Below are 13,471 nucleotides of genomic sequence, written 5' to 3'. Positions count from 1 at the left end.
CCTCAATCCATTTTCTTAAATACCAAGAGATGCTGACTGCAATAAACGCGTAAAGGGAAGAAGAAAAAAAAGTAAGTGGGTGGGTGACGCGAGAAACTGAAATCAGACAGTTTTAGCTTAGTGAATTGGGATTAGATATACGGATATATGAATGTTTACGGATGTAGTCGTGTATTAACGATATGCTGGTTTTGAGTGTTATACGCTTGCTGGTGAACTTACTATTTTCCCTCTCCCATATGCGAAGAACTGGCCAAAGATGATGAAATCCATGACCAAAGTGCCTGAACTCCCCACAAGCCACGAGGCGTTGACAAGCAGGTATTTTGGTTCCAGCGATACGCAGAGCACTGAGGTAATGAAGGTTGTGTTCCCCAGACATGCGAACAGAAAGAACAGAAACGAAATACCCTCGCATGACTTTCTCTTGAAATTTAGTAAGATTTGCGGGATCCTTGAACCCAGGTATAGGACCGCACTCAGGTATCCGAACAGCTGCGCGAGCCAATTGAACTCGACGTCTGTTGGTGTTGGTTTTGGTTTCAACGGTGTAGGGTTGTAGTTCCTGCAGTACGGTATATACCACGCTATGAACCCTGCCATGATGACTGTGGACACGATGACAATGTCGCTTGTATAGTTACCACTGTCCAATGTTTCTTGGACGACCTCTACCTCGGAATCGTTGTTAGCGTCTGCATCCATGCTTCTATTTATTTCGTCTTCTATGGAACGGTACTCGTTGGTGACCACGTCAGAGTTCCGATGGGATTTTGTCACCCTTAACAGGGGTTCATGTTCGTGAAAGACATCTTGAAGCACGTTTTCGTTCACCGGGTTGGCAGGGGAGAAATGTACTGGATCAATCTCAACGACATCCTCCTCCCCGTTATCGTACCACAGACATTGGCCCAGCAGTATTATATCCGCGACGGTATAGTATGCTGCCAATATGATCATTGTGGAAAGCAGGTGCTGCAACAGTGCTCCCAACAAATTGAAAACGTCACCAGCTAACCACAGCACAACAAACAGTAGCGAAAGACCACTAGAAGACTTTCTGTAGAAATTCTCATAGATCTGCGGCACGAAAACGATGACCCAGCAGGCAATCGATATCGAGCCCATTAGCCCACTGACATTCTGGCCAGTAAACTCTATAGGTGCGAAACGCATTACTGGTTTGTGTATATCCTTGACTTGAAATGTCGGTAAATGCTTGCTACAGTGTAAAAAACGGAGGACTAACTAGCAACCTCCTGAACGTATTTATACAGATATATATGTATGCGTCTATGTAGCTCCCAAGTACAAGCTGTTATCAAGTAATCCCGGGAGGCATTGTATGAAAATTTTAACGTTAAAAATGAAAAGCGAAGACCTCGAGATATTTCCGACGGGATTTCAAACCGGTTTTGCCGGCAGTTTGCAGCCAACGGGTTAAGTGCCTCTGGCCGTGTGACTCACAAGACTATGCACGCCGTCGCCCTGTCCGTAAGAACTCTGTGTGTACTGGACTATGTAGGAGGGAGGGGAGCAGTGCGTCTCCCAGAGTAGAATGTTCTTGCTGACGAGGGTGCGTGCACCCGTAGTTTCCCTGTTACAGTAGGTAGTGTATGCATATGGGGAAGTAACTAGTGCCTAGATGGGTGCTAGCAGGGGTCGTCACTACTACAGCTTGTACGGGAATCCGTTCCTGGTGGTGCAGAGTATAAGATGCGAGAAGGCACGCTTGAAGAAGTGCAAGTGTTCACACTCTCGCGCTGACGTTCGCATTTGAAGCAAGAATTTAGAACAGTGGTACCGTTCTCGATGACTGGATCGCCATTCGCAAAGGGGACTCTCCTCAGTATGGGCTCTTGTATGTGTTTTGTCAAGTTCATATTTTGAAAAATTTTGTTAAGAGCCTTAATATTCAAACGAAAGCGACTTACTCGTACAAACGGTTCTCACATCCCGCAATCTGTTTTAGTAGAGACACACACACACTCTCTCTCTCTCTGCAATTATCGCCAAACACCACAACGAGCACCACACAAGTATAAGGGAGATGGAAGAGACACAAAAAGAGACAGCTACGGGACCAAGTAGCAAATACGTTCTTTTCTTGTGCGCACTAACGACGCTAATAACAGCATCAATCGTCGTTCATAATACCGCGCTAGCCTCACAGCTCCAAATTACGCTGTTCAGTAAGTTTGCCTCCCATAGAATATATTTAATGGTCTCCATGATGACGTTAGTCAATCTATATTACATGCTTAAGGACGCCGCTTATAAACTATGTCCCATCCTGTCACCAAACTACATCCCTTCCCAATCTCTCAAGTTGACTAAGTACGGAGTGATTGCATATCTGGCCTCTTTGGTCGCGCTTCTAGGCGCCGGTATTTGTGGTTTTGTCCTTTTAGTGGAGGTGGTTCAATTGCCCTATACAGCCAGTCTGGTGAAAAGGTTTCAAAAAACCAACGTTTACAAAAATTTGAAGGATAGATTTGCATACGAATAGGTTTATTAACCCAACGTACTTAAACCGTGGAACCGTGCGGGTATTATATCACCATGGGGACTTGCATTATAGCAAAAAAATAAATAACTTTACGAGTAGGTAGTCACCAGGCAAGGAGTACAATAGAGGGAAACGATGTTATAACATGAAGTCTCTTTACAAATAACATCGTTATATAGGGGTATTTTGTTTTATAGACATCACTTTAATTGACGTGACGTCTATTTCGGGGTTTTCAATAAATGCAGAACTGTGATTCCAATTTCTTTAGAGTTAGGAAAAAACAAATAATCTATACGTACCTTAAGTTGAGCTCACAAACGTAGAATCATAGAAGTAATGAATTCCTAGCTAAGCACTATTAGGTTGCCAGTGGCTAACAGCTGGACCCATATCAATAGCGGTCTTATAACTCTGGTAACATTGATTAATTTGACTGAAGGAACGGACTATTCCTTTTATAAAAGAATATGTTGATAAGTGGTTCATTGCTAGATATACCGAAGGCTAACAAAGTATTTGATGAGTTGGAGATTGTAATAATAATGTGATCATCTTATTGTAAAAGGGCCTGCCTGCCGATCCCAGATCCTTGTCCCCGCAATAGAATATATAAAAGAGGCAGTTGATTTGGTTCAACTGATTTTTTTCCTTTATGTGGCACTAAGTACTGTATAGTGTTAGCACAGTGTGGCGTTCAACATCATGCAAAACGTCCACATTGTGGATCATATCCAGATATTTTAATAATTTGGTTCAAAAACTCTCTTTTCATATTCCGCAGAAAAATATATATATAGTTCTCTAGTAAATAACATCATTTAGATTATGCTTAGAACTTCTTAGATTGGGTCTTATTCGACACCGACGTGTCCAATATATGACTATGGTTGCTGGAAGCTAAGAATGATTCTGCACTACGCATGTTTGAGGTGTGGCAGGGTCTTCCAGCAGACGGTCACTGCCGAGCGCCGGAAGCTCCTCCCCCGTATACGCACTATATAGGAGAGTTACATAAACTGTCGATGAATGGTTTCACCTTTTATATGAGGATAAGCAATATAACATTGTACGAAAGCCGGATTTCCAATATCCAACAGCTTACTATTTTTTCAGCAACCTTCATAGACTACCGTCCTTAATTTTCGTAGATTGTTGAATAGTCCGTCAAAAATTGCCCGTCAAAAATTTGAACAGAGATGTGAAATGAACAAGTAAAGAAAAGGGCGTACTTTGATACAAATTAACTCTCTGCTTAAATTTGTGAAAGGTCCTCTCAGAAGCGTTGGCATGCGCTTCGTTTTATATCATATATTAACAGTTTAGTATTCATTCATTTGCAGGTATCAACAATTTGAAGTATGCAAGTGATCGTGATTGAAGGGTTGGTTAGATGTTTGCTACTGGGGGAACCGCCACATACGATTACCGTAATCAATGCAAATGAATATGCCTTTAATTTTCTACATCTCGAAAAGAATTGGACACAGATGGGTAGCTGCTACCTGCCTTAAAATCACGCTTAAGAACTGGAAAATACCACAGGAAAGGTGTTTCCCCATTTTAATAGCAAAGTACGACTGACAGTAGAATGTGGAAACCTTTAAGAGATGTTGCGGTCCCGCAAGTATTGCATCTCATGAGTTATTAGCAAAGGATGCGATTCAGCTTAAGAGGACTTTGCAGAACAAAAACAAGGAAAGCTAGATATTTTGTTGTTGTGATATGACGTTGGATCCGGCCAATCCAAAGGGATGGAAAAGGAGCTGTTGCATTCGAAATTGGCATCGCTATATTATCTGAGTAGACGTTACAGCATACTTCATCACTATTTTGTCAAAGCTTTACTTTGTTGCTTGCCCGGCTTCTTCCTTCTTTTTTCGGCAAGAGGAGTTAGTTTAGGCCGAGATCATTTGGATTCTGAAAATGTACCATAAAAACTCCGCTGAAAAAAGTAGTTTCAATTTCAATTTGAAAGCAGTTCATTCCTCCTAAATGCTTTTTCTTTTGCTTCAAGAAAATTTGGGATTTAATGCGACCGGGACAGGAGCACATAAGTTGCTACATCTCCCCATCTTTTACATTCCGATACAAGTTAAAAGCCGAAACACAGTTGGTTTTCTTTTTGAAAAAATCTATATACTAAATTGGCCAGGCGGCGAATTTTCACGCCTTTATTTTGTTCAATTTTCGTAGTACCAAAAATCTTATCGATATAATCACAACCAGTTGGACTTTCGCTGCAAATAATGATTTTCCCTCAACAACAGAGAGGAAAGTAAGTTCTGATATTTCCCTGTGTCAAGGACTTCTGAGGACGTGATCACTGAATCATTGTATATATACTTCAAGTGATAATCCTTGAAAACCATAACAATGCTACATAGGTTCTTGTCGAATTGATTAGTGGTATGCCAAAAAAACAAACAAACCCTTCTGCCAGCTTTGACCAAATGAAAACCAGTTTTTTACTACTACTAGTAGTAACTTTCACTTCTTTGGTTTCTGCCAATTCCATACCATGTATACCCTGGCAGTTTAATCCTCCAAGCTGTAAGCTGAATGGGAGTCCAAAGCCCGGGTTCACTGCGAGATTTTTCCATCTGCCAATCAACCAATGGGTCTACATGAGAGATCCATCGTACTTTGCGAATGACTATCGTGAACTGGGTCAGATCGGCGAAGTGTCTGGTATTACCAAGCAAAATTTTGTTAGTACCATTCCATGTATACCAGAAAACGGTAATCCAACCTTTGAGTGTTACACTCCGTTTTACGAAAACTATCCTCGTTACAAATGTGGTGATGTTCAGTGCTCAAACTCTGTCCGTACCCCTTATTGGAACAATCAGATCTATGGGTTTCAAACTACTGTCAGTAACGTTACTGTGGAACTCACCGGTTACTTGAAGGCCCCGCAGACCGGTCCTTACACTATGATTTTTTCCAACATCGATGACGTTGCTTATTTCTTTGTCGGTTCGGACACTGCCTTCGGCTGTTGTAACCAAGATGGTGACTTATCTGAAGTTGACGGTTACACAATGGGTGTTATGTACCCATACGCGAAGCAGGTCACATTTAACATGGTTGAGGGTCAGTACTATCCAATCAGAATAGTCTACTCCAATGCCTGGATGTCCGGTACTTTCGAATCGCAACTGCAGCTACCATTGGGTAACACCATTTTGAATTGGGGTAAGTATGTTTACACCTATGAAGACAAAACGTGTAAAAACCCGTCATCCAGTTCTGTTTCTGCTTCGTCGACTAGTTCCTCCATTTCTACTTCTACAGTTGTGTCTGTTTCTACCTCTGTTTCTGTTAGTTACAGCACTGTTGCCGACTGTGACTGCACCTACACAGATTCAGATGGTGTTGTTAAAAGTTACCACACAGATCTTCCTATCAATACCCGTAAATGAGTAGATTGATGTCAATAGCTGATTTTCCGTTTTGTTCTACCTTCTCGACAGCAACGCTCTGCAGTGTTCGTCCTTGTGGATGCTCTTATCGAGAATACTTTATTTTAAAAGCTATGTAAAATTTATGGTCAAACATAATTGTATAGCCGTTTAGTTCTAGAAGATATTGCCCTCTACTAAAAAAAAAAAAGCTAGCCAATTTCTTAACGTGGCTTAACTGTACTCTCACACTGGGAAATGAGATTTCTTGTATTTTGTTATAAACCCATCACACTGTGTTACTGTTATGGCTCCTCGTTAGAACTGCCCTATAAGCACAAACAATTCCTTCATCGTCCTATATCGATGAACTTTGCACGCATATGTCAAATGTCTTTAACGTAAAATTTTCAAAACAATATTTCTTGAGGTAAGATTCAACCACTCTCGACATTTAGTTTAGCGAGAGCGGTTAGTATTGCTGAAACGACGAAGATACTCAAAGGAACCACCAATCATGCGCTGAGAGTATATGAGTACAGTCAAGACTGTTACTTTAAGTAATTTCCTATTTTCTAAAAGATGGCAACAAGACTTGTTAACATGACATGAGTTTGTTTGAAGGGTCACTTCTTTCTTTGCACAAGCAAATATAGCATCTTCTTTTGAAAAACACCACTGGTTAATTCTATTAGCTCTATTAGCTCTACTAATTCTATTAGACCCGGTAGATGTTTGAGTATCTTTTAGGATTGCAAAGCTGCAACATTAGAGCGGGAAAGATGAGACTTTTGATGCTGTGACAAATACCGAGTTATCTACACTGAACTAAACTATATGATCAATAGACATGAATACGTGAGAAATCAAACTTTTATTGATAGTTACAGCTTTCCATACAACAAACGTTATAGGGAGAGGTAAAAATTCGGACTTCATTTGTTAGACATAAAGGAAAAAAAATAACTAAGTCTGCTCTCGACATTACTACAACTCATTAGTGAAAACACGAAACTCTTCTGTGAAGTTAGACTAGACATTTGTTGAAGGCGGAAATTTTGGGACAAATCGCCTAGGGAGCTCTCTACAAAAAGAGTATGCTGAATGTAGTAGCAACGCATGTATTGTCAATGGTATACATTGGCTAGGCGAACGACGGGAATAGTATATGCACGTTGTTTTTCGAGCATTTATCAGAAACCAATATACCGACAGGATCAAAGACCTGTCTTTGAATGTGTATTAACCGCCGGAATGTAAATTCCTGCCTAATTCCCAAGTTGAAACAAAAAAAATTAGCAGTGAACGCTTAGAATTGGATACAATTGTGAGTAGTTCGGGGAACAGCAATATGTCAACTAATAGTCCGCGTAAACTACCCCTAATGATAGGGTCGAGGGATGTTGTTATCCAAGTATGTGTTGTTGCACTGTGATTTTCCAATTCAAAAGGTGACTTTCTTAGGCGAGATTTTCGGTACTTGCGAGGAAAAAAAAAGAGAATACATTGTTACGAACTCTAACAGAAAAACAACTATCTAACCAAGATTTATCTTCCCAGAGCTATCATTATAAATACGAGGTGTGCCCCGTGTCCAATGGAACTCAATGAATATGAAGATATTTTCCCTCCCTCGTTAAAAGACCAATCAACCAGTCCACTCGTTAGGGATAGATAATTTCATCGCAAGTAATGAAGTTACGTTCCTTATTACTTCTGCCTGCTTTGATATTTGGGGCAGATGCCTGGGGAGGCTCTCCAGACCGCTACGGTTACGGAGGGCATGACGGCCACGGTTACGGAGGGCATGACGGCCACGGTTACGGAGGACGTCCAGGCCACGAAGACCATCCAGGTCTGCACTGTGACACTACTCCAGGTGCCTGTTTCCCTCACGGTAAACCCACCAAGGGATTAAATGCCAAATTTTTTGACCATGATCTTGGTGATACCACAAGTATTTATGATGATTTCTTCTATGTTTTCAAGTACGCTGAAGTTGAAAAATTTGGTGAAGTTCAAGGTGTTAAAAGTCCAAATTTCGATACTTACATCCCATGTATACCTGCTTCAGGCGGTGAAGAATTTCAGTGTACAGATATCCGTGAGTATGCTGGTCGCTATTACTGTGGCAATGTCTTATGTCAGAACTCTTTGCGGAAATCCTACTCGGGGGAGATATATGGCTACAACACAGATGTCACCAATATTGTCGTAGAGCTAACAGGCTACCTTTTGGCTCCTAGTACCGGTGTTTACACGTTCCAATTCGACCACGTGGAGGACGGTGCGTATTTCTTATTAGGACCACAAGCTGCTTGGGAATGTTGCCAGAGAGAAGGTGGTGAAGTAGATAAACCAACAGCTAATCTTTTGGCGACTTCTGATTGCCCAAAAAGCACAACATTCTACTTAAAACAAGGTTATTACTATCCGCTAAGAGTTGTGTACGTTAATGCGTTAGCGGCTGGCTCACTCAAGACAAAACTTACACTACCGGGAGGCACTGTTGTTACTAGTTGGGGTGATTATATCTATTCTTTTGGTGACGAATTGTGGGTTGATTTCTGCTCTAAAAAACCGCCAAAGAGAACAAGAACGACCTGCAGTTCAATTTCTACAAAGATATCTTCATCCGTATCTCATCTGACCTCGATATCACATAGTTCAATTGGAAAAAGCTCATTAATTACAAGCATTTCCAGCCACTCTGTGACTTCAAGCCACACTGGTCCATCTTCTGGTGCTTCTGGTCACTCTGGTCCATCGTCTGGTGCTTCCGGCCACACTGGTCCATCTTCTGGTGCTTCTGGTCACTCCGGTCCATCATCTGGTGCTTCTGGTCACTCTGGTCCATCATCTGGTGCTTCTGGTCACTCCGGTCCATCGTCTGGTGCTTCCGGCCACTCCGGTCCATCTTCTGGTGCTTCTGGTCACTCTGGTCCATCTTCTGGTGCTTCTGGTCACTCCGGTCCATCGTCTGGTGCTTCCGGCCACTCTGTGACTTCAAGCCACACTGGTCCATCTTCTGGTGCCTCTGGTCACTCCGGTCCATCATCTGGTGCTTCTGGTCACTCCGGTCCATCGTCTGGTGCTTCTGGTCACTCTGGTCCATCATCTGGTGCTTCCGGCCACTCTGTGACTTCAAGCCACACTGGTCCATCGTCTGGTGCTTCTGGTCACTCTGGTCCATCGTCTGGTGCTTCTGGTCACTCTGGTCCATCATCTGGTGCTTCTGGTCACTCTGGTCCATCATCTGGTGCTTCTGGTCACTCTGGTCCATCATCTGGTGCCTCTGGTCACTCTGGTCCATCATCTGGTGCCTCTGGTCACTCTGTGACTTCAAGCCACACTGGTCCATCTTCTGGTGCCTCTGGTCACTCTGGTCCATCATCTGGTGCTTCTGGTCACTCCGGTCCATCGTCTGGTGCTTCCGGCCACTCCGGTCCATCTTCTGGTGCTTCCGGCCACTCCGGTCCATCTTCTGGTGCCTCTGGTCACTCTGGTCCATCATCTGGTGCTTCCGGCCACTCTGTGACTTCAAGCCACACTGGTCCATCGTCTGGTGCCTCTGGTCACTCCGGTCCATCGTCTGGTGCCTCTGGTCACTCTGTGACTTCAAGCCACACTGGTCCATCTTCTGGTGCCTCTGGTCACTCCGGTCCATCATCTGGTGCTTCTGGTCACTCCGGTCCATCATCTGGTGCTTCTGGTCACTCTGGTCCATCATCTGGTGCCTCTGGTCACTCTGGTCCATCATCTGGTGCTTCTGGTCACTCTGGTCCATCGTCTAGTGCTTCCGGCCACTCCGGTCCATCTTCTGGTGCTTCTGGTCACTCCGGTCCATCGTCTGGTGCCTCTGGTTACTCCGGTCCATCGTCTGGTGCTTCCGGCCACTCCGGTCCATCTTCTGGTGCTTCCGGCCACTCTGGTCCATCATCTGGTGCTTCCGGCCACTCTGTGACTTCAAGCCACACTGGTCCATCGTCTGGTGCCTCTGGTCACTCTGTGACTTCAAGCCACACTGGTCCATCTTCTGGTGCCTCTGGTCACTCCGGTCCATCATCTGGTGCTTCTGGTCACTCTGGTCCATCATCTGGTGCTTCTGGTCACTCCGGTCCATCGTCTGGTGCTTCCGGCCACTCTGTGACTTCAAGCCACACTGGTCCATCGTCTGGTGCTTCTGGTCACTCTGGTCCATCGTCTGGTGCCTCTGGTCACTCCGGTCCATCTTCTGGTGCTTCCGGCCACTCCGGTCCATCTTCTGGTGCTTCTGGTCACTCCGGTCCATCATCTGGTGCTTCTGGTCACTCTGGTCCATCATCTGGTGCTTCTGGTCACTCCGGTCCATCGTCTGGTGCTTCCGGCCACTCTGTGACTTCAAGCCACACTGGTCCATCGTCTGGTGCTTCTGGTCACTCTGGTCCATCGTCTAGTGCTTCCGGCCACTCCGGTCCATCTTCTGGTGCTTCTGGTCACTCTGGTCCATCTTCTGGTGCCTCTGGTCACTCTGGTCCATCATCTGGTGCTTCCGGCCACTCTGTGACTTCAAGCCACACTGGTCCATCGTCTGGTGCCTCTGGTCACTCCGGTCCATCGTCTGGTGCCTCTGGTCACTCCGGTCCATCGTCTGGTGCTTCCGGCCACTCCGGTCCATCTTCTGGTGCTTCCGGCCACTCCGGTCCATCGTCTGGTGCCTCTGGTCACTCTGTGACTTCAAGCCACACTGGTCCATCGTCTGGTGCTTCCGGCCACTCCGGTCCATCTTCTGGTCACTCTGGTCACTCTGGTCCATCTTCTGGTGCTTCCGGCCACTCCGGTCCATCTTCTGGTGCTTCTGGTCACTCTGGTCCATCTTCTGGTGCCTCTGGTCACTCTGGTCCATCATCTGGTGCTTCCGGCCACTCTGTGACTTCAAGCCACACTGGTCCATCGTCTGGTGCCTCTGGTCACTCTGTGACTTCAAGCCACACTGGTCCATCTTCTGGTGCCTCTGGTCACTCCGGTCCATCGTCTGGTGCTTCCGGCCACTCCGGTCCATCTTCTGGTGCTTCCGGCAACTCCGGTCCATCTTCTGGTGCCTCTGGTCACTCTGGTCCATCATCTGGTGCTTCTGGTCACTCCGGTCCATCGTCTGGTGCTTCCGGCCACTCCGGTCCATCTTCTGGTGCTTCTGGTCACTCTGGTCCATCATCTGGTGCCTCTGGTCACTCTGGTCCATCATCTGGTGCTTCTGGTCACTCCGGTCCATCGTCTGGTGCTTCCGGCCACTCTGTGACTTCAAGCCACACTGGTCCATCGTCTGGTGCTTCCGGCCACTCCGGTCCATCATCTGGTGCTTCTGGTCACTCTGGTCCATCATCTGGTGCTTCTGGTCACTCCGGTCCATCGTCTGGTGCTTCCGGCCACTCCGGTCCATCTTCTGGTGCTTCTGGTCACACTGGTCCATCTTCTGGTGCCTCTGGTCACTCCGGTCCATCATCTGGTGCTTCCGGCCACTCTGTGACTTCAAGCCACACTGGTCCATCTTCTGGTGCTTCTGGTCACTCCGGTCCATCATCTGGTGCCTCTGGTCACTCTGTTCCATCATCTGGTGCTTCTGGTCACTCCGGTCCATCATCTGGTGCTTCCGGCCACTCCGGTCCATCTTCTGGTGCTTCCGGCCACTATGGTACCTCTAGTCACACTGGTCCATCTTCTGGTGCTTCTGGTCACTCCGGTCCATCGTCTGGTGCCTCTGGTCACTCTGTGACTTCAAGCCACACTGGTCCATCGTCTGGTGCTTCCGGCCACTCCGGTCCATCTTCTGGTGCCTCTGGTCACTCTGGTCCATCATCTGGTGCTTCTGGTCACTCCGGTCCATCTTCTGGTGCTTCCGGCCACTCCGGTCCATCTTCTGGTGCTTCTGGTCACTCTGGTCCATCTTCTGGTGCCTCTGGTCACTCTGGTCCATCATCTGGTGCTTCTGGTCACTCCGGTCCATCGTCTGGTGCTTCCGGCCACTCCGGTCCATCTTCTGGTGCTTCTGGTCACTCCGGTCCATCATCTGGTGCTTCTGGTCACTCCGGTCCATCGTCTGGTGCTTCCGGCCACTCCGGTCCATCTTCTGGTGCTTCTGGTCACTCCGGTCCATCATCTGGTGCTTCTGGTCACTCTGGTCCATCTTCTGGTGCTTCCGGCCACTCTGTGACTTCAAGCCACACTGGTCCATCGTCTGGTGCTTCTGGTCACTCTGGTCCATCGTCTAGTGCTTCCGGCCACTCCGGTCCATCTTCTGGTGCTTCTGGTCACTCCGGTCCATCATCTGGTGCTTCTGGTCACTCCGGTCCATCATCTGGTGCTTCTGGTCACTCTGGTCCATCATCTGGTGCCTCTGGTCACTCCGGTCCATCGTCTGGTGCTTCCGGCCACTCTGTGACTTCAAGCCACACTGGTCCATCGTCTGGTGCCTCTGGTCACTCTGTGACTTCAAGCCACACTGGTCCATCATCTGGTGCTTCTGGTCACTCCGGTCCATCATCTGGTGCTTCCGGCCACTCTGTGACTTCAAGCCACACTGGTCCATCGTCTGGTGCCTCTGGTTACTCCGGTCCATCGTCTGGTGCCTCTGGTTACTCCGGTCCATCTTCTGGTGCTTCCGGCAACTCCGGTCCATCTTCTGGTGCCTCTGGTCACTCTGGTCCATCATCTGGTGCCTCTGGTCACTCTGTGACTTCAAGCCACACTGGTCCATCGTCTGGTGCCTCTGGTCACTCCGGTCCATCATCTGGTGCTTCTGGTCACTCCGGTCCATCGTCTGGTGCTTCCGGCCACTCTGTGACTTCAAGCCACACTGGTCCATCATCTGGTGCTTCTGGTCACTCCGGTCCATCATCTGGTGCTTCTGGTCACACTGGTCCATCTTCTGGTGCCTCTGGTCACTCTGGTCCATCATCTGGTGCTTCCGGCCACTCTGTGACTTCAAGCCACACTGGTCCATCGTCTGGTGCCTCTGGTTACTCTGAAAGAAGCAGTTCCTCTCGTTCTACCGCTCCGTCCAGATCCAAGTCTTGGAGTAGATCTACGTCAACCTTAACCGGTAGCATATCAGGTTCTTCACGCCGGTCGATTTCGTCGACCTCAGGCTCTTCAAACACTGGACCAAGTTCTTCTTTTGGAAGTGGGACGATATCTTCCAGGTCCAGTACCCCTACTGTGGTTCCATCCTCGAGCGTTTCTATTGTTACATCAGTTTCTACCACAGTTTCTACTTCTGTTTCTATTGTCGTGGTTTGCGCCTGCTCATACACTGATCCAAGTGGCCATGTCTTACCATTCCACACAACCCTCCCATTGAACCCTCGCAGGACAGCTTATTAAGTTTTGTGGTTTGCTTAAAAAGAGCAGCTTTATAAACCACATGTTTAAATAAATGTGGTGTCAATGAAAATGTAATGATATTCATTTCATACTGTTGATACCATCTGATACCCTTTGCTCTGCCCAGTGACTGTGCTGTGTCTGGAGATGTACTATTTTAATTTATTGGATGTTTCCTCTTCTCTTTTCCAAAATGAGG

At 46.6% G+C, this 13,471-nt stretch overlaps 3 protein-coding genes across 3 annotated transcripts; 2 read left to right on the top strand and 1 right to left on the bottom strand.

The window, feature by feature from the left end:
* Window positions 1-198: 198 nt before the first annotated feature.
* On the bottom strand, window positions 199-1,176 carry YPQ1 (cationic amino acid transporter; the record flags this gene model as incomplete). The annotated part of the gene is made up of 1 exon (XM_022610390.1): window positions 199-1,176. One exon carries the CDS (start codon window positions 1,174-1,176, stop codon window positions 199-201), a length of 978 nt encoding a protein of 325 aa, XP_022466691.1.
* A 3,744-nt stretch (window positions 1,177-4,920) lies between these two features.
* On the top strand, window positions 4,921-5,934 carry KNAG0K00780 (uncharacterized protein; the record flags this gene model as incomplete). Its single annotated transcript, XM_022610389.1, has 1 exon — window positions 4,921-5,934. The coding sequence occupies one exon, from the start codon at window positions 4,921-4,923 to the stop codon at window positions 5,932-5,934; it is 1,014 nt and encodes a 337-aa protein (XP_022466690.1).
* Window positions 5,935-7,605: 1,671 nt separating this feature from the next.
* On the top strand, window positions 7,606-13,272 carry KNAG0K00770 (uncharacterized protein; the record flags this gene model as incomplete). Its single annotated transcript, XM_022610388.1, has 1 exon — window positions 7,606-13,272. One exon carries the CDS (start codon window positions 7,606-7,608, stop codon window positions 13,270-13,272), a length of 5,667 nt encoding a protein of 1,888 aa, XP_022466689.1.
* Between the last annotated feature and the right edge of the window lie 199 nt (window positions 13,273-13,471).

This window comes from Huiozyma naganishii, chromosome 11, assembly GCF_000348985.1.
Source record: "Huiozyma naganishii CBS 8797 chromosome 11, complete genome".
Classification (NCBI taxonomy): Eukaryota; Fungi; Ascomycota; class Saccharomycetes; order Saccharomycetales; family Saccharomycetaceae; genus Huiozyma; species Huiozyma naganishii.
The sequence above is the reverse complement of the archived record's forward strand: the minus strand, read 5'-3'. Positions and strand labels throughout refer to the sequence as shown.